At 41.4% G+C, this 22,341-nt stretch overlaps 1 protein-coding gene across 1 annotated transcript in view; it reads right to left on the reverse strand.

Annotated features, from left to right (window-relative positions):
- The window catches only part of tnk2b (tyrosine kinase, non-receptor, 2b), a 33,765-nt gene extending 13,237 nt beyond the window's left edge, over positions 1–20,528 (reverse strand). Inside the window, exons 1-3 of the mRNA XM_062429811.1 lie at positions 20,462–20,528; positions 6,226–6,403; positions 4,699–4,769 (exon numbers count right to left, since the gene is read on the reverse strand). Of these exons, the coding sequence (XP_062285795.1) occupies positions 4,699–4,769; positions 6,226–6,388 (234 nt within the window). The 5' untranslated portion in view covers positions 6,389–6,403; positions 20,462–20,528. The remainder of the gene's footprint in view (positions 1–4,698; positions 4,770–6,225; positions 6,404–20,461) is intronic.
- Between the last annotated feature and the right edge of the window lie 1,813 nt (positions 20,529–22,341).

Genomic DNA, 22,341 nt, shown 5'->3' on the forward strand with positions numbered 1-22,341 from the left:
GAAGGGAAATTCAAATTACAGTAGTGTAGGAAACAAGGTAACAGATAAAACTAGCAGTAATAAACACAGCAACATGAAAAGTTCAGTAAATGGAATTCAATCTATATAAAATATAAACATTATACATATTATAATACTTAGGCTAAATGACCTGACTTATGGGTTGTAAAACGAGAGTTAGTTGTGCAAAATATGTGTAGAAGTAATGGTTCTGGTAGATGTAGCTATAGATATATTCAGTAGGGTCCAAAAGTCTGAGGGAAAGTCTACCATACATGCTTATAAATACACAAAGTATACACACATATTTATAGTACATACATACACACACACATACATTCATACATATACAGAGGATGAAAGAGTTTGTGAGTGTGTAGAGTGAGGTGGAGACGGTGGACCCTCACAGCTATTTTAGTCATCCTGTTGTGACAGTTCTTGTACAGTCTGATGGCAGTGGGTACAAATGTGTGCCTGAAGCGCTTTGTCTTGCTCTTTGGTGGAATTAGTCCGTGACTGAATGAGCCCCAGATCATCATAGTGTGGGTGAGAAGGTTTGTCAAGGATGGCACTGATCTTGTTGCTCATCCTCCTCTCTGCCACTGCCAGACTGTCCAGTTCCAGCCCAACCACAGATTTGGCCTTCCTGACCATATTAAGTTTTCTGACATCGCCAGCCTTGATGCCTCCTCCGCTACCACAGGCCGGTAAAAAATCCTCAGTAGCTTGTTGCACACGTTAAAAAGGAGCTCAGTTTCCTGAGGAAGAACAGTCTGCTTTGTCCTTTCTTGAAGAGAGCATCTGTGTTGTTTGCCCAGTTGATTGGTGATTTTCACCTAATTTAGCTGCTATTTGTACTGTTCTTAACTTACTTTGAAATTACATTGGAATAGGACACTTTAGCTCTTACGGGGCCCTCTACATACCCACTGAACCACTAGATGTACTTCAAGTGCAGAAGCTAAATTCATCCTTCACCAAACAGAAAACCTCTTCACCTGTTTCATGCTTTCATCTTCCACATATTTGCACACACACACTCTGCGTGGGGGGGTTGTGGAGTGTGAGGTTGAAATGTCCAATTCTGTCCAGTGCCCAGCAATTGGACCACTTTCACATAAGAAACTGTCACCATCACCCCTTCAAAGCATGACTAGTACAGGCACACACCCTGTGCACACTAATACTAATGTTGTATGTGGTGAATAATGACTGTGCAACACATATGTTAGAACGTTTTCAACAAACAATAATTACTATGCAGTCAGTAAGCAACTATGCATATGTACCAACATGAGCGCATGCACACAAACACACACTTATCATTAGGGGGGAGAGAGAGAGAGAAATTTCCTGCCTCTTGGCTGAAACACTGACAACACAGCAGGAATTACTTAGCTGTTAGGAAGTACTCATTAGGAAGCACTATTAGATTAAGTGACCTGAATGTTTCTGTGTGCATGTGTTCATGTTTGTGTGAGTCTCTTCCCCTAAATTTGAACTTGTTCAATGTGTATCCTGTGCAACGCCATTAAAGGAAAGCTTTGTTTAGAGGCTCTAAATAAGACTGTTTACCAAAATAGGAATGCACAGAAACTGATGTTGCTGTTAGATACTGGAGATAACTTATTATCAAGTAAGATATTCAAAAATCAAATCTGACATCAACTAACATGCAACCAATTCTGTCTTTCATATGGATAGGACAGTATTGGATATAATGTAAGTGAAATTGTTCTGAAGAATTAATGGGCCTTGGTCAGGAGGCTTCGTACTAAATATGAGCAAATAAACCCTGGTTTATGGTACCCTCTGCAGTTGAGGTAAATAAAGGTCTCGGACACTATTTGAGGGAATACGGTTAGTTAACCTTTGTCCAATAAAGTGAATGAATTTGAACTAGTTATTTGGTGATAAACAAATGTCAGTACTCAGAAATGGTACTGTCAGTGAAAAAAAAGGTGTCAATGAATCCCCAGTGCCAAATACATTTGACTGGCCAGATATAAACAGTAGCAAGCGGTGTGTGGTTTCACATTCACATTGGACCAGACATGACATAATGCTGCAGACCTTTTTAAAAACACCACATCTCTGTGGTCACTGTGCATGTACGTCTGAGAGAGTGTGTGTGTGTGTGTGTGTGTGTGTGTGTGTGTGTGTGTGTGTGTGTGTGTGTGTGTGTGTGTGTGTGTGTGTGTGTGTGTGTGTGTGTGTGTGTGTGTGTGTGTGTGTGTGTGTGTGTGTGTGTGTGCTTGTCTTGGTGGTAAGTGGTTTTCAAATAGGAGGCTCGACATTCAAAAGATTCTGATGATGGCAGAGCAGCACGCACGGACGTACACACACACAGGCACACGCGCACACAGGGGCTGAGGAAGCAGATTATTCTAGCTGAGGACGGTGCCAGAGGCGGAAACAGACAGGTGTAATTATAGACAGCAAGCACCCTCCTCTGGGCACTGCAGCTTGCACTGAGAACAGACACACACAAACACACACACACGCACGCGCACACACACACACACATACACACACATACAAACACACATGTAGGCAGTATTCCATTCCTCTGAGCCTTGATGTGTGTAGGTGTATCAGTGTTTGTGTGAGCATTTGTATAAGGTATCTTTAATCAGTTTAATTCTATCTTTTAGCCTTTAGTATGTAAAAAAGGGAATAAGTTACTGTCAAACACGGTTCTGCCTCTTTAAATGGAAACTTTATACTTCATGAGACAACATTTCTGTGAATGCAGCATGCTCTGAATCTTTTTGTCACCAACTCTCATGACTTGACTCTTGTCTGCGTCTGAATGTGGACGTGCTCATACTCATGTGAAGGGTCAAGCTGTTCTGCTCTCTGGAGGAATTTTCACTGCAAATGCACCCGCACACATCTTTTATTTTAAAAAAAAGAAGGAAAAAAAGGGGGGAAAAAACAGCTGTAGATATAAAACACTAAGACTGCGTCTGAAATTTCATACTAACATGCTATTTAGGAAGCTAAAACGGTATGAGAGATCTTTTAGTATGTCCGAAACCATAGTATGAAACCATTATGTGAAGTGCATACCATTTCTGGGGAAATACTACAGTATGTAAGTACTAGACACTACGCCAGCATAAATGTTCCACTATGAAATGCAGTAGTGACGACAACAACAATCTAACAGACAATGGTGGACAGCAACCAAGGTATTGTCAATAATGCCTAAATTAAAGTAAGGTTTCAATTTGCTTGGTGTAACATATTGTTTAAAGTAGTTCAGTATTAATGTTTAGCGCAGGCTACCATGGTTATGCATCTCCAACTGGCCATGAGGCTCTCAGATAGTGATGTGATAATTACAGCCCAGTGCATTTGGAAAAAAATACATACTACTGTTTATTCACACAAAAGTCTGTTGAATGATAGTACACATATTGGGTATGTAGTGCATAGTATGCGATTTCAGACACAGTGTAGATGCCATGTGTCATAATGACTTGCTATTCTGGGATGGAATCATGTGGCAACCATCTTACCTGGGTCCAGTTTTAAACTTGCTGTACTGTAACTGGAACCAATACTGTTTTTTATTTAAAAGTAATACATGTAAGACAACTGTGCCTGTTTAGAATATTGATTATTATAGCTCCAAGTGAATAAATCATCAGTCATAAAGATCATGTCATAATTGTGCCAGCCTCCCTGTCTCTTTGGTCCTTTTAGTAAAGAAGTTAGGTACTGCACAGCCGACAACCATAGTTGCTCACATAGGTGGCAATTGTAAACAATACCCAGGTAAGATGGCGGATGGTTATCCCATGAGTTATGATGTAATGTCACATCTAATGTTTATATGATTTAATGATATGATTTTAACACCATTCACAAACTATCATCACCACTACTAGTAAAATCCTAATTTAAAGCCACTGTAACATTAACTTTGTATTCACACACAACAATCTAGCACCACATTAACAGATGCCATTGTGGTGAAGCAGTATTTTAGTTATTATGTTCAAGGAATTGTTAAAAACTTTTTTGAGTAGGCTGTTTAACAGATATGAGAGTGGTATCAGTCTTCTCCTTTGTTAGTATAAAGCACAACCAGCAGCCAGTTAGCTTAGCTTAGCACGAAGACTGGAAAAAAGGTGGGAAACGGCTAGTAATATCTTGTTAGTTTAATCTGTACAAATACTTAAATAGAAAAGTTTGTAATTTTATGGAGGGTATGTGTTTGATTATTTCTTGGGTCTGAACAGTTGCAAGACTCCAGGAAGTTATTGATCCCAGCCAAGAAACAAATATAACTCCACTTTAAAACCACAGTGTAGTTTTTACACTTTGGATTAATTAAACAAGATATAACATGTGAATTAGTGAGCTTTTTTTCAACCTATGGTCAGAGCCAGGCTAGCAGCTTCCCTTAAGCTAACTAACTGCTAGTTGTAGCTTCATGTTGAATTTATATGATAGTATAAAGGAGATGAAGCAGTTCCCAGAAAATTGCTTTTCAACTGTACAGGGGGAAGCTTTGGAGCAAATGTTTCCACCACGTATTGTTCATGAGTTATTGTGCTCAGATACAGACAGACAGTCAGACAGACGCCACTGTGGCGACATAATGTCAAGCATACCATGTACCATAATAAATGAGTCCTATATATGTGTGGGTGTGTGTTGTGTCTGTCTATGTCTGTCATGCTTCACCTTGCTCATCCAAGACTTGCGCTTGCACATTGCTTTCCTCCTCTTCACAGCCTCCCACAGTCGTCTCTGCCCTTTATCAAGAGAATAAAAGACAAAAGGGAAAATGTAGTGATGGTTAACACAGTCGAAACCTACAGTATAGGATCAGTTAGGACTCAAAGAGAAATACCACATTGAATTTTAAGTAATTAGCAAATTAAAGCTACATTTTGATATAAATGTGAACAAAGAAAAAAACAGGGACGGAGGAGAGAAGAGGGGAGAACACACCCATTCTGCACTGTATGCGAGCAGAGATTGGAGATATGAAAGAAAAGAAAAAGAAAAGCTTGAGAGGCTGTGTGGAGAGGAGAGATGTGAGGGAATATATGAGCAGAAGAAAAGCGGGTGTAATTAGTCTTAAGCGGCTCTGTAGTGGAGGCCCTAAGGGCTTCAGTAAATGGATTTACTGCTGCCATCCACTTCACACACACACCACAGACAAAAGACGTGTCCCTTCCTATTGTGCCTAATTACCAGTTGTGACTTTAAAATGATATGAGGGGTATTAGTAATGGAGGATTTGTTCCAGCTATTCTAAGAGTGAGCCAAATGAAGCACTGTCATCACTGACAATAGTCATACTTCAGGCTATATATATATAGATAAGATGGAAAATGTGGATATATATATAATCATACAAAAGAAAAATGAAAATTGCCAGGAAACTATTCATCAAAGTTGGATTTCATGATTCTATAGTGTATAATTCATGAGTGGAAATGACAGTTTTACAGAGGCACCACTGCATGAGAAGAAATTAGGTACCTGCCACCCTTGGGGTATACTTGATGACATGTCAGCTAATCAGAAAAAAATAGAGACTATGTGACGCTGCACTTGAACTAAATGTTCACATCAGCATGCTAACATGCTCGCGTAGATAATGTTCACCGTGTTCACCATCGTAGTTTACTGTCTTAGCATGATAACATTTGCTAACATAACACAAAGTGCAGCTGAGACTGATGGGAATGTCATCTTTTACAAGTATTTAGTCATTCACCAAAGTACTGGACAATTCTGACCTGATGATGGCAATAAATGAAACATTTGGGGATTAAAGTTATTAGGATTTATCCTTTTAGGACCATGATTACATACTGTAATCTACATTCTGTTAGTGTGGTTAAATAAGAAAGAGGAAGAAAAAGGCCTGCGGAAGAGAACAAGTGGACATCTGGACTGGGCAGGCAGCCAGTGGGCAGAGGAAGGCAGGTTATTACCTGGATTCAGAGGCAATATCACAACATACTTAGATGTTTCAAGCCTACCATAGAACTGGGTCAGAAACTTAACAGTAAGGCTGCAAGTTCATTTGCACGCATTTTTATGTTCAATATTATGTGATGTTGTCGTAGGCCAGACACCTTTCAGGATTTCAGCATAACTGAACTAAAACACATGCTTTTGCTGAGCAAATAAACTCATATTTTTCCTAAGCAGAACAAAACTTGTGTGTGCAATCTCACACACACTGTTTCTCACCAGGTCGACCCATGCCAATCTTCTCCAGGTCTTCGTTCTTGACATAGTCAAAATGTGACAGACGTGTGACGTTAAGATCATCTCGGATACGCAGGAAGTACTGCTGCAGCTGCACCTCCATCAGCAGCTCCAGCAGCCATTCTGTGCCTTCCTCACACTGCATGCTATTGCCCAGTTTCTGGAAAAACACACACACACACACACACACAGGATACAGGAAATTTAGTTTAAAGTAGTTTTCTCAACGCTTGGAAGTAACTTTGAATAAACCATTCTTTGCTGCTGGCTATTTGCTGTAAAAACAAGTAGCTCAGAGCTACTGTGTGCTGTCTGGCACTGTAACTGTTTACTGCGCAGTGAAATACCTACTTAGACGCTCAGACATTTACATCACCATCCAAATACCATACACATATGGCCTGTCATAAACATGCATGTACCTTCGCAACACACACATAAACACACCGTAGACTGTTGCCCAAATTGACATCACATAAAGGAGGACATAGACGGTAACAGGCCAAATATAACATGAGCTGCTCATCAATTGGCCAAAATATGCCTGTACACGGACTTAACTTTAAAATTGCCATCAGATATCATTGTGGTGTTATACCACCGTGTCAACAATTTATCTTTTTCAAAATATTCAAACGACAATGAAATAGAATAATAAATACTGTCTGGTAAAAGAGGTTGGTATTTGGGTTTGCAGACATCACAATCTTACAGCAGACAGAGAGATATGAGATGAATGATGCACATCTGGTATCTGTAAGTGTCAGTGAAGACAAACGGGAGGCTCCAAAACAATCTGACCACAATATACAGTACGCATCGCTCCATACAACACTGATTCAGACCATCAATCTTCTGTGTCAAAACACAATGCCCCACTTTAAAACATCATCCTTCACTGTCTGCTTAATGTAACCAGCTAAAACTAGTACAACATTTAGCTAAGTTTCAGCATAAATCCTGTTGTGCTTCTTTCTATATGTCATGACAGGTATTAACAAACCACCTTTTAAAACATCTGCTCATATTGGCTACAACATTATTCCCATGATAGGAAAAAGCCCCATAAACCTAATGAATGAACACAAAGAATGACAAACATTTGTAATCTGCAGAGTTTGACAGGGAGACCTTTAGGGTGGATGCTTTTGGGTTTAGAGGTCATTCTATTGAGTAGTAGTTAAGACACCCTTTGCTGGGTGAGGAAAGGTTAAAAAGGTCTAGAAGAAAGTGTCAGAGGGGTCACGGCTTCCTCTCTGTCAGTTAAAGGCTTTAATGGGCTTGGTTAGAGGTCACTTCCTATTGCTTAATGGCTGTAACCTAAAGAGTAAAAGAATATATCTGTCTCACACACACAAATATACACCCAATGTTAGGTCATAGTTTACATGTGAATATATGTCCACCGTGGCTTCTCAGAGGAAGGATTCAACAAAGTGAACAGTATTGTATTTTCCACGAAGTTCTGATGCGAGGTCTGCCTTAGGCCAATCTGCTGGGAGGGCTCAATCCCCAATAGTTATGCCAGATGTCTGTATTCAGTGTTGAAGAAAATCACTCAACCCTTGTTCAAAGTTTGCTGTGGTGTTGGATGTTTATTGATATCCCGGGATATCGGTGGGCACACTGACACAGAGTGGGTCTGAGACACTGGACTGACCCAGAGCAAATGAAATGGAGGCATTTTATACAGTAAGTGATTCTTAGGTGGTCAGTTGATAATGTTAACTGCAAACAGTCACAACAGGAGGAGGGTCTACATTCAGACAAAAGCCATAGATGAAATCGTAAGGGGGCAGTAATGATCAAGGGCTGTGACGTCACTAGCTCAAGGTGTTGTTCTCAGACGTCACTTTGTTACGTCACACCTCTGGCCAAACGTGCATTTCTTCTTCACCAGATACAAATTCATCCTATTGCATTTAAAAGTAGGTCGGCTGATATCTCTTTTTCAATACCTGAACGTGCAGCTTTGGCTTTCAGAGTCAGCAGGAAGCTTTGCACACTTTAACAGGTCAACCGAAAAAAGCCAGGGTTTGTTTCTGCTCCATCCCGCACTGTGAGAACCTTCTTTGATGTTAGCTGGAGCAGAAATCTTCTGGTTTGTTTGAAGTCGGTACAGTACCACAAGCAGGTCAATAAGTAAGTCTAGTTTCACTGTAGAGAGATGCAAGCTGCATTGAATGCCTGTGGCCTTAGGATTAACTACAGCTGCAGTCATTTGAATCCGTTTTCATATTTTGCATTTTGCTGCATCATGCCTGACCCTTACCCTGAGAAAGACGATACAACGGCCTGTTTGGCAGGTCTACTACAGTGTTAAGCTGTGCCAATGTTGCATGTTCATATAGTCTGCAGTTCAACACTGTTGAGAGTGTGAAGCTAAAGTTATACTTGGAAGCATTCAAACAAATGAACATTTTTCTGTGTGTTTTTACATATATGAAAAAGCATTTTTGTATTTAGTACACATTTTCCTACACGGGATATACACCATGAAATATTTCTCCACTTATCCTCCACAATGCAGCCCCGAGTCTGATCTTCCCTGGCAGTCAACATGTGAGTGTTATTTCACTGGACGGTGCCAAAGACGCAAGTCAGCTTCCTCTCGGGCCTCTTTCCATGATAGTGTCATATCTTAGGCATCAGGGGTCAAAATCAAGGTGCGCAAGCCCACATATTACATTTCTCTGCTAAACCCCTAATTTACAAAACTCATTTAACAAGCATATGCATCACACTTTTTGTACTGTTTTGAGACAGGTGCTGCATGGAAATAACTTGTCACACATCCAGTAATAGACTAGGTCGAGGTTAACCTGATAAAGTCGTGCAGAATTGTTAAAATATATTGATGCTGACTTATGCAAAACCTCTTATCACTCACAGATACTTGGTTTCTATACTATAGTACATCTTGGATTCTCCTTCAATAGGATTAAGATGCACATTGGTGGGGTGTGAGGGAAGCAGGAGGAATGCTATGATCTACTCCTGGGTGACACTTGTGGCAGCACTGTGAGGAATCCCAACCAAGGTCAGAAGTCCAGGATTAGGCCTCTAAATACTAGGGAGTGCCAACTTTTCCATGAATTTATGTTTCTCAGACAGGAAGAAGTATTACAAATAAGGGGCACAGCCTAGTGTACCAATTTCTCAATTCAGAATAAACCCAAAATGTTTTCAGTTGTTGTTGCCGAAAAACAGGGAAAACTAAGCGGGAAAAAAGGGAGAAATTAGAAGAATGAGACAGAAGGGAAAGGAGGGATGTAGGAATTTAGATGCAGAGAAACAACATGATGTCCCTGGTGAGAAATGCCTCTGGCCTGAACTCATTCCTCATGGTGGTGGAGAAATGCACGCACACATTCACTCACTCACACACATCTCCTGGCCAAAGCCATGTCCTGTATCAGATCTGTTCTGCTCCAACATCCTGCTGCAATAACAACAACCCTCCCAGAGGACTGCCTCAGTCCAGCTGGAGGGTCCACACACACACACACACACACACACACACACACACACACACACACACACACACACAAAACTGACCTCCACCATACCTTATTCATGATACAAACTCTGTATTCTAACATCTGAGTTAACCACATGATGCTGACTATAGCTACAACTATCTGTGTCATATTACCACAGGGCAAAAAAATCCCAGACTGGACACGCATAGTAGACACCAGACTTACTCGATATACATGAAAGTGTGCCAGGAAGGGGAATGACTTTTTCAGCTTGTCAAAGCGGCGCATCCTGAATTCCTTAGTCTGGTTGAGTGTAGGTGCAAAAAAAGAAAAAAGGGAAGAAAAAAATTGTGCTTGTTTAAATTGCCAGAGGCTGCTGCTCGTCTTTACCAGAGCCACAGTCCTCCCAGTCTGACGTTCCCAGTCTGTGAGAAAATTCTAAGAGACGCACAATCTCCTCAGATCCAGATCCGCGTCTCCGAACCCGAGAGTGGGAAGAAAAACTTCCTATGATCCTGTACACAAATCTACAACATTCCATGGCGGGGCAATCCTCCTGTAAGCCCCTTCTTTAGCTTCAGCTCCCTCGAGAAGGCATTCAAACAGTTGTATAATGTGTGAGAGCGATTAAGAGCTGCTGTTTGTGGCAGAGAAAGCCTCCCAGCTCTGCCTTGTGTCCAGTCTGGCCATGTGTTCTCCACAGACAGCAATGAGCCAGTGATCTAAACTTGCAGAACTTCACAAATAAGTCACTCCTCCTTCCTCCCTTCCTTTCACCCTCTCTCGCACACAGACTCTCTCTCTCTCTGTCTCTCTCAGATTTGCGTGTGCAGCTACTGTCTGTTTGCATTTCCATCCTTCCATCGAGCGTGGGGCTAAAAATAGGTGCGACTTCTCCCCGATTCAATCGCTCGCCAGTCAGGCAGGCAGCAGAGACGCGAGAGTCAGAGTGAGGGACTGTCTCTGGTTTCACATTTTAGGCTGCAGCAAGATGTGTCTGGGTGGTTTCAGAGAACTTTCTCTGTCCCGACTCGATTCTTGCTCTGTTGTTTTGGCTCCTGTGCCCCTTCTCCCACTTTCTTCTCCACGTGCCCCTTCTCCTACCTCCTCCTGCAGTGCTCACCCTATCCTTCTGCCCTCCCCTCCTTCTCTTCCCCTCTTGCAGTCAGTCAGACGGTCCGTGCAGTGCAGAGCAGTGCGTGGTGCAGAGGACAGAGGCTTCATGGTATTCAGCCCGGAGGAGCATTTGATCCAGGGCCAAAGGGTCAAATTCAACTGCAGGATGGAGAGCTTGTTTCCTGTGATGCAACCCTCCAAACACACATACACACACATACATAACTACCACACTACCACTCCTTCCCCTCCCCTCCCACTCTCCTCATCCCTTTCCCTGCTTATGTTGAAATTAACCATGGTAGAGTAGAATCAATTTTGGGGTTTGAATTTATGGTACTGTTGTGGGTCTCACTCACAGGGTTACTTTTTTATGGGATATAAAATGAAGATAATTCGGTTGTATCTCTTATATGTATATGACATATGCAGACATATACAGTAAATTGGATAATATTTGTCTGATACCTGACATAGAAAAAGCCTGGGAATATTTTCACAATGCCTTGCCTTAAGCATGCTCCTCTAAAGAAATGTAGGATTACTGGGAAGAATAATCCATGGTTCACTGAAGTTTTGGCTCTTATGATTACAGAAAGAAATATTTCATGGATCAAAGTTATAGCCACAAGTTCTGCTGATGACTGGTTAGCTTTTACAACCTTTTTTTAAAAATCACAATAACCCCTTGAAATTTGGAAGCAAATTAAACCACTGTCCTGTTCTGACTCTTCTTCAGGTCTCCTTCCCTCCCTCCACAAACTCAGCAGACAATATGAACAAGTTGGGTTCTTTAATAAACTTTTTGTATCTGCTGCCTGCATTTCCAATGAGTCTAAATTAGGTTCTTGCTGCTCTCAGTCCAGCACTATCACAACAAGAATCCTCTCTTAAAGCTATTGATCCAAAAAAGTCAATAGAACCAGACAACTTAGAGCCTTTCCTATTACAAGTTGCAGCTGAAATGATTGCTAAGCTTATAGCATACATCTTTAATTGTAGTCTCCAGACAAATTTGATCCAAATATTATGGAAGGCAGCCCTTGTGCTTCGTTAAAGGGTGGAGACACTTCAGATCATAACAATTACCACCCATTTTCCAAGATCTCTGTTCTTGCTGTTGGACACTCAATTGAACTGTCAGCTGAAACCATTTCTGGCAGATCACGACATTCTAACAGATACACAGTCTGATCTTCCAGCAGGACACAGCACTGTTACAGCAACTATGCTGATGTTAAATGATATTGTCAGGACCCTGGGCAAAAAGCAACACTGTGCTGTTTTATTTGTTGATCTGTCAAATGTATTTGACTCTGTAGACCATGAGCTGTTGCTAAAAAAAATTAGGTGATTTTGGAATAGATGACACGGTTATAAAATGGTTGAGGAATTATCTTATAGTATGTTCTAGAGATGGTCTTAAATAAGACTTTTTACAGATTTCCAAGGGTGTCCTGCAAGGTTCAATTTTAGCTCCTGTTTAATTTTCTATATTTATAAATGACATTGAGAAGGACTTGCAAACTGCTAATTTGCACCTTTAAACGAACGACACAGTAGCGTACTCAGTTGCCCCTTCTCTAAGCCAAGCCATTAATGAGCTTCAGATAGCATTTCAACAGCTTCAAGTCTCACTTCATGGGCTCAAGTTAGTTCTTAATGCAATGAAAACCAAATTCATGACTTTTTCTAGGGCTCATTTCCAATCCCTACATAACATAAATGCCTACACCCTCAATGGGGATCCAATTGAAAAAGTGTCATATACACATTGAAAATCTACAATCTTAAAAATCTTGTAAAGAAGTTGAAACTAAAGACAGGTTTTTCATTTTGAAACAATGCTTTAACATGTTAGCCAGGAAAAAACTCAGCGCTCCATGATTTATAATCAACTCTGGTTCCCATACTCATCATCGACAGTATGCTTTATACATCTGTAGCCAGGCCATCTATAATTCTACAAAGATAATTTAATTTATGTATGTTGTATATTTCAAAAGTTTTAAAGCAAACATTTGAAATGTCGCAAACATTTTTATCAGCTGGTTTGAGCAAACAAACTACGCTACACAAAGAAATTTTGTCTGAAGGTGGTGGTATAGGCAACATTACGCGTGGCTGTAATAAACAAAGTAAAAGAAGAAGAGTTGCGAACAGGAACCAAAAACAGTCAGGTTGGCTGTCTACGGGAGAAAAATGGAGGGATGTCTTTAGGAAATTGAACAAGTTTTAATTCTTCTTTCATGTCAGCTACTATCGGCTATGTTTTTGCTCATCACGGAAAATCATTAGTCATACGAGTTAAATGTTCACTACGTCAGAACTACGTCCACAAAGGTGTTTCCATCTCCCATTTAGCACATTGAGTGTTTCGAGAAAAACTCAACTCAAGGAAAGGATATATGTTTTCAAATTTCCATTCCAGGGTTTCCATCAGCCTTTTCTAATGTGATACTGAAAACCACTGCATTACACACAGTAACAGTATCTGCTAAACAGAGGTCATACTGCAACAGCCACGTCCACATCTGAAATTTAAATCTTTAAAGTACCGAAATCTTATTTTCAATATAAACAACACTAATCTGCTGTATAGAGAAACTTTACATTAATGTACAGTGTAAACACTGACTTTCAAAACATATAATTAAAAACTTATCGTCAACTGATGGACTTACTTTGAACCTCCATTCACTAGCTTTTTTGGCAACGTAAGGGCAGCAGAAACACACTGTTAACCAAATACTGACAATAGTATTACCTTTAAAGTTGACTTAGCACACTGTACATCAAGCAGACATCAAGCAAAATTAGTATTCATTTGTAGACATGCTTCTGGCCACCGGATGAATATAAATCCAATGTTCATTATCCTTTTATCTTTGGTTTAGTTTCTGTGTTCACCAGCTAGTTCCTAACTTTGTCTGTACTCCATTTAGTGTTGGGTGGAAAGTTTACAATCAGCCTTTTATAGCTTTTTCACTAGAAATAGCTGCTTACCGCAGCCACAAACGACACTAAAAGACAGTAAAATGCTCAGTAGAGCAGAGGGGAACTACAAAGTGAGGTGATAATTAAGCTGATCATTACAAGCAACCACTTACTCATAGTCATTTAATCCATTGTTATTATAGAAATATCAATCATAGCTACATTAAGTTTCAGTTATTTTAGCAAAACCTGCCCAGGCCACCTCACTGCAGGCAACTCCCCCACTTATTTTCTGTCTGTGTGACGTCTTTCCTGTCTTTTACTAAACTGGCACTCTATCTTCCATTGCAGCATAAAAAAGTCCTAACCTCACCCTTTCTCCTCCCTATCCTTTACTCCTTCATTAATGCCTTCTTTTTCACTCTTCTCCCCCTCCCAGTGTCCCCTCCCTCCCCAGGGTCTGGCCAACCGGTTGCATTTTCTTCTTTATTTGGTGCTGCCTTTTATTTCCTGCCTCTAATCCTCCAAAAATGTTATCTCTCTCCCACTCTGCTGACTATAAACAAGCCCTTACCAGCTGCTTTTCAGACCCTTAATAGTGGCAAGCCTCCTTTCCCTCTTGCCTCTCTTCAAACTCTCTTCAACTTTTGGGCTTTTTAATTTCAAAGGTCTGCACTTTGCTAGTCAATCAAATCTATACAGCATTTGACGTGGCTGTTCTCTTTTCCCTCTGTCTCCTGCCTTCTCAACGCTCCTCTGCTTTTAATTAGGAAGTTTTCTGTTTACTAGAGGAAGGAAGGGAGGTGAGCAGACAGCGGAATCACGGAGTGGAAGGAAAGAGAAAACAACATCAAAATGGGGCTTGTTAATTAAAAACAGGACATCAGACATTTCAAAGGAGTGTGCGGTGCTGTGTACTACGGCTTTATGAGGATGTCGGTATGTTAGTCTGTGTCTGCATGCCTGCATTCATAACAACATCAGCAGTAATTTCAGTTATCCGATTTACTATAAAGTAATCTGATTCAAGTCATTCACAAAGAGGCTTAGATGTGCTTTGCGATTTCTCCAAATATTTGTGGGGTTTTATGTGAGTGTATGCAATTTATATTCATGATCCAAAAACATTCATACTTAAATGAGATTAAGTTCTTTTTTTACTCTACTCTCTGCATCTTAATAGTAGTCTAGAGCTGAATTGAACAACAAAGACATTTTCTGTATTTTAGAGCAACTGTTTTGTATGTTTTCCACGTCAAACTTTTTGTTATATTATGCATGACGAGTCATTTTTACTTCAGTGTGTTAGTCAATATACTGTTAAACACCTGCCAGAGTATCACGGTCCAGATGTTTTCCCTTCTCTGTTTGAATTCCAATTCAATCAAATCAAACCTCTGAATCAAACCTTTGAGTCATCACCATCTGAAGAAATGGTGGTGTGGCTCATAACATAAATCATTACACTAGCATTACACGCACTGCTACACGTCTCTAACAATTAACAGTTTGTATGCTGCAGTGGTAGCTCGCCTCCACAAAGATCCCAAGTCTCTTTTAAGTGTGGATTCCTTCTGGACCTCATCAGCTGTCTCATTCTCACAGTCACTCACGGGCAGAGCTGACGTCATCAGTCTGGCTCTAAATCATTAAGCACACAGGATGTGACAGGACGGGAGGAAAAAAAAACAAACCCCTTCCCTCCTCTTCTCTCTCTTGCCCTCTGCACCCACCAACCCCCACTCACAAAGAGTCTGGAAAAACAACTCCCTGAAGTGAGTTATTCCATTAATGGCATAAAAATTCCCTGAAGTCCACATGACCTCTGCTGAGAGCACATTAGCCAACTATAACTGTCCCAGTGTGTTTCGGGAAGGAATGGGTCACAGTAAAACCAACTTTATTGGTATGACAAATAGGAAAATATAGTTTGCTTAAGTATAGGAACAGTTATGTAACTTGCATGACTATGAAACAGATGCTACAAAATAGCCAACATTCCTGAATCATCAGTTGGACAAGGCACAGTAACTGATTATTAAACTCATGCACTGCTGAATTTACAATCTGTATACTAAAAACCCAGTCTTGCATGAAAGGACAATCCAAAAGAGAAACAACTGATCCTCTGCTATAGAGGTGTGTGTATGTACGTATGCTGACCATGTGCTCAGCAGAAAGCGATGAAATTGGCCAAGGCCACACGTTTAAATCAAGATCACTGGGAGGAGGAAAGGATTAAGCGTGGTGGTGGCAACAGTAGAAGGTATGGAGTGTAGTGACGTAGAGAGCTGAATGTGTGACAGCACAGTGAGTTGAACATATAGTGTATGTAGAGCACCAGACATGTGACTTACATTGATGCTTCATAAGTTTACAAATCAGTGGAAAGAATGTGTCACAGTGCTGTCAGCTGCCTCCTCACTAAGGAGATTAGAGCAATACGATTAATGGTCAGTAAGTCAGTCTGCAGCTGCATGATGAGACCACTAGGGGGCACCAAATATTATGATGGGGTGAACTGGATCAAATTTGGTTGACTGCTATGTACAAAGCATTGTGGTTTCCTAAAAAGAATGTGGATTAAACCAGTTAATTGAACAATATAGCAAACTATTATCTGCTGACTTTGATTCATATTGTAGAAATTGTGATAATATATGAAGGTATTAATCACTGGGCAAGTTAGTGATGACTGTAAAGCAAAAAAATCTATCATTCATCTTACATTAAAAAATGTTTTACAAATCTGCAATAATGCTTATTCACTGACTGTGAAGGGCCACTCACATGTGCCTAAGCCTCATTAGTTGTGTTGTGCTTCTCTAAACCTTTTTTTTGGGTTAGGGTATTGTATTGTTGTATTTTTATTTCATTATTTATTATAGCAGAGCGGGGTGAGGGAGTAGTAGAACGAACGTGATTACTGTAATCCCTCTTACAACTCTGCCACCAAAATATCTTTCCACACACACACATGCACAGATGATGCTTGTGACGGCACCTGCATGCGTAGACACACAGTGATGCATCATACCTGATCTCACAGTATATTGTATAATATTTTGTTCAAGTTCAACAGTGGCTTATTACTTCATATATTATATAGGCTTTATTTATCTTTAGTTATGAGCTGGTTGCTTTAGTTTTTGTCCTTTTTGTTACCTACTACAGCTGAAGGAAGAGCAAAGACGTTGACTTTTTGGTCAAGATCAATTCATCAGGTGAAAGCTCAAAACTGAAGTTAATTTGTGGTGTTTAATGCAAATTATGCTCATTGTCAACTTCTAGTTGGGACATCCTTTCATAGGAAGCTGCTCTTTTGTGTTCATTTTTAAGTTAAAGTAGTTCCTTTGGACGGTGAAATGAAAACCCTTAAATAGGAACACAGAGTCGCTGGTGCCTGCCTTGCTTGCTCCCTAACACTCACTCCGTGAAGCAGCCACTGTAGGCCTGTTCAAGTGGCGTTATCTCCTTCTCACTTTCTTCTGCACACAAATGTAAAAAGTTGTGTGACACACTGGCAGTACAGCTGGAACACGAAGGATGCTAATACTCTAAAGCCCGAGATAAATGTCTGACCGTGTAGACTGCGTTATCATGAATTGACATCAAATTACGGGCTTGGGTTATTATGGGCTAATGAGATTATGAAGACTGAGGCACTGTGTGAGGTCTACATTATGTCTGGCCACTGCGACACACACAAACGCACACACACACACACACACACATTAAGCTTCATTCTGTAATATGATGCTCACTGTACACACACACACAGGCAAGCAGAGGCATGCGCTCACATCGTCTGGATTCAGGCTGACGTACAGTGTTGGGGAATTAAGATAGCTTAGTTGATACGGGTGGATGCCAGTGCATTTCTAAAATAAGTTGCAACCTTTTGGTGGCAAAACATCAGTCTGTGGTTTGGTATCAGGTGCTAAAAGCTAGCAGAGCACAGGGAAGGAGTAGTAGAACAAACACGATTTAATCTCTCGTACAACTCTGTGAGCAAAATATCTATACACACGCATGCAAATACACTGCTTATGACGGATGCCTGCATGCACAGACACACAGAGATGCGTCATTCCGGATCTCACAGATAACATCCCTGCGCCAAGGTCTGCCTTTCACGTTCTCCCTCAAAATCACCTAATCGTCTGCAGCACCTCATCATTCACGAGGAGAGGCGTTATGGGGTGGTGGGTGTCAAGTCAACGTGGAGAGGAACCGACTGTGGGAATGAAAAGGGCTTCGGCTACAAACAGGCGGCGGACGCAGAACATATGCGTCCCCTTTTGTTAACAGAGGTTGTTTTGACCACTCGGCCTAATATGCATAATGCCAGACTACCAAAGCAACCCCCACAAACACTTCCTAATGTCACCTCCTCCCTGGAAATACACCAATCCTAAACCACCCCCTCTTTGATCCCCTAAAGCTGTTTAAGAGGGGAAAGGAGGGTGTTAGGGAAAAATGTCGGTCAAATGTCAGATTGACCTACTGACAGTCAACAGCGTGCAAAACCAAAACTACAGCGCAGGTTGTGCCACGGCGACACAAACTGACTTCATTACTACAATATCCGCCATGTGAAAAATTACAGCAGATGCTCAACAATGTGCTGCTGGACCAGTGCAACATGGATCAGATGGGAGTTAGTGGTTGAACTACAGTAGCAGGACTAAGTCACTAATCTCCTCGTGCTTCATAGAGGAAATGTGGATTTGAAGGGAGTTGGTCACAAGAAAAAGACTGACTATCCTCCTCATTTTCTTTCAAACCCTGTCTCTCTGTCTTAGTGCCTTTGTTCATCTATGCTCATCATTCTCTCTGTTTCTCATGGGGCTGTATGCAGTGCTTCAGTAGTGTGTGTGAAAATTAGAAAACCACTGTATTCAGCACAAAGCTGCAGCTGTAGAATGACTCGGATCTGATTCGGCCCCCAGTGACCAGGACAGCTGCAGTGTCCAGCGGCTTAACTCTGCTGAACTAGCACACAGACCCTTGACACACGCGGTCCACATTCATAATATTAAAACTGCTGCACAGATCTACACATTCATCCATTTATCTTTTTTCTATACAAGCTTATCAAGGGTGGGGCTGCAGGGCACTGGAGTCAATCCCAGCTTGCAATTTTTTGTTAAGTAGTGCTGATACAATACTTGAGTTCAATACCGCTACTGATGTATAAACATATTTTTTCAATACCATACATTGAGGAATATAAAGATTTTTTTTTTTATAACTAAAACATAAAAACTACAGCTCTTGTGTTGTTCTCTAAAAATAACCCTTTCGCACAAGAACTGCACTACATAAAACTGGCCAAAGTCAGGATTAAATCAGACTAATCGTGTAAATATAAGAATTATTTATGATTACTGTACATTTCACCAGTTATAATAGATTTTATATACATAGACACACACACAGACACACTGGTCAGTCTATACCAAAATAAACAACTTCCATGATTCTGCACTTGTTCTACCAATATTGACTGTATCAATTAGTTTTGTCTAAAAACACAACAACCTAAAAATATAAATGCACATATGGTTCAAATCCAGCTAAGAATCTTTTTGTACACCTCCCTCTCTTTCAAATGTCCCGCCTGCTTTAAAATGACTGCATGATGTTTGTGAAAAGTCAAATAAATAGAGTGTATCAGTCTGTAGTAACAATAGGACTGCTGGCTCCGTTCAAACCGAGGAAGTAGTCAGACCTGTCAGGACGTTAGGCGGTTTGCGGAAGGACTTTGGTGTTTGCAGAAGAGGTGGGAGGGTATAAAATGTCCTACTTTTCCTGTCACAGGGCTCATTCAACAGCTCTTCATCACTGGCCTCATGGCCTCTGGTTCTGCATTCAATAACTAAGCGCGTATAGGGGCCGGCCCTGTGTGTGTGGGTGTAAAGTGTTGTGTGTGTGTGTGTGTGTATGTGATGGTTGAGGAGGTTGCTGGTGACATATTGAGTGTAAAAGAGCTGGTTTAGTATGACAGATGAATGAGCGGTTAAAGAGATCTATGATACAGGATGTATATTTTCACAATCCAACAGGCCTTTTTTACAGCAGACACCAGCAGGAAAAGCACAGGCGTTAATAATTACATCAATGATGATCATAAAACGATCCATTCTACTCAACCCAGTAAGTCATGACAGTGAGAAAGCATGCACAGATCGAGGACCTGAAACTGAAGCAGCCAAATGGAATTCAACCTTCATTTATGTTGTTATTTACACAAGAGCTTTTCCTGCTGTGACATGTGAAAATGTCACGTGTTAAAAAGGCCTATCTTGACACATGCTGGACAGAATAAATGGCTGAAAATTATACTCTACCTCCCTGCCTGCTACTTGATCAGTAGCTAACCAAAAAATACACTGGAAAAATACACTTAAGTGCCAGGAAATGTTTTCTTTTTGAGACACACACACAAAAGTTTTACCTACCTACAATTAATTGTCTACTCAGTAAAAAATTTGCCTTCTTCAGAAACCCACACATCAAAGCCTCACTGTACATTATCTCACACTATTAAATTTTCCTTTGACAGGACTCATAATAGCAGTTGAAATATCTGCTCACTGTTCACACTCTATAACATCCACGTTTGACCAAAGCTGTGTGACAGGATCACAACTATGATGAAGATAACTATAGAGGTCTACCTCTTCATCATCGCTGGGCAGTCGTTGGTAGTCGGACTCTGACGTGTCCTGCAGCCTCTGGTATTCTGCAGTCTCCCCCATGATGGGGCTCCGACCCCAAGCCGGTACCTGCCCGGGGCTACGTGTCCTCAAAGTCCTCAAATAGCCACAGCTCCAGTTGGCTGGCAAGCCGGCAGCCAGTGAGCGCGCTTAGTCAGTCAGTCGGTCCTTCACTCAGGCTTCAAGCTTTGTGCTGTCATGAGGAAAACAAGTACAGTACTCTGCATGACATTCACATAACACTATTGCATTATTTTAGATATCCTCAAACAGTATTTCTAATAATTCACGTAATATACTGTCGCTCTACACCTGCAATGATCCCACCTTCATTGTCTTCCTCATTTAGGTTGAGTCAGCTTTCCTTGAAAATGGCTGGACAATGAGTTCCTCATATTATCACAGTGGTAACAGGGCTGTGTTCACTGACTGAGCAGTCTGTAAAATCACAGGTGCTTGTCTTTATGGAAATGGGTATAGGTAAAGCATTCCTCCGTCGAGATGCAGGTAAAAATTCTTGACGCAGAATGAAAATAGTCCCCATTTTTGCATTGTTGTGTGCAGGCAAGAATTCTTCCTCTTCAAAAGAAACACAGAAGCCGGTTTGCTGTTTTAAAAGAAGTACAGTTTGTCCTTTTTACGTGTCAGTGGCTTGAATCTTCCCGGAAGCATCTGAGGTGCAACGCTGATCACTCAAAATTAACTTTAATTGATCCTTATTTTCCTTCAAGACAAGGAAATCCCATTTGTGGGTCCTCAGTGGAGCTGCTGCAGCGCTGAGATGATGCAGCCAAGGTGTGGCACTGGAGGTGACAAATCCGGCAGGCTCTATTTCTGTCGTCCCATCTCACATCACATTAATGACCTCTACCCTCAATCTCCCACACTCTACCTCGCTCTCCACCTCACTCATCTCTGCTGTCACTGTCTCTCTCTCTCTCCCTCTTGTTTGCCCTGCCTTAGTGCTGACGCATGCTCTTCATATCCAGCGATGCCTCTGTCTCTCTCTCTCTCTCTCTGTTTCTATTTCTGGGCTCCAGGCATCACAACGGCCAGCTTACCTTCTCTCACTCATCCCTGAGAGTGAAATATCACAGCAGTGAAGGAGAGCCATCATCCAGGAGCCGTTTTTCATTTTTCACCTGTTTTATTTCATCCTTCCTTTGTGTGTGCTTCTCTTTTTTTCCCCCCCCTCCCACAGATCTTGAGCAGCTGTCCAATCTGACTGGCAGCTCAGCTCTGACGATCACGACTAAAGTCTGGGAGGATTTTTAACGCTGCTTTGTCCTAAATGGACTTACTGATTGCTCGGTCGATGCCTAATCCCTCGCTGTTGTTGTTATTGTTTTCCCCCCCTCTCCTCCTTTCAGTCCCTCACCCTCTAACCCGCTTTCCACACCCCTCCACTTGATTTTTTCCCCCTTTTTTTTCCCCAGTTCAGCCCCGGCTCGATGGTTTGGTTAGTGGTCGCCTCCTCTATTACCGTGGCAACATCAACCCCATCCCACCTCCTCCCTGCTCTCCTGTGTCCTGTAGCCGCGGTGATCCAGTCAGCGGTGGTCCTGATAGAAGCAGCCAATGACGACGAGGCAGGCTGACAGGGGAGGGAGGGTGGGGGGGAGGAGAGACGAGGGCGAGAGGCGGGGGAGCCCTAATGAGGAGAGTTAATCTTCCCTCTGAGAGGGAGAAAAACACGGCCATGCTGCTTTGTGTGTGTTTGCGTGTGTGCGTCAAAAGCACCTCTCTACTATAGAGAGGGTATCCAGGCCATCTGGACCCTTGCTGAGTGGACATCTGGATGGAGGGGAAAATAGAATAAAAGAACAGTGTGTGTGTGTGTG

The sequence above is a fragment of the Scomber scombrus genome, chromosome 11 (assembly GCF_963691925.1).
Source record: "Scomber scombrus chromosome 11, fScoSco1.1, whole genome shotgun sequence".
NCBI lineage: Eukaryota > Metazoa > Chordata > Actinopteri > Scombriformes > Scombridae > Scomber > Scomber scombrus.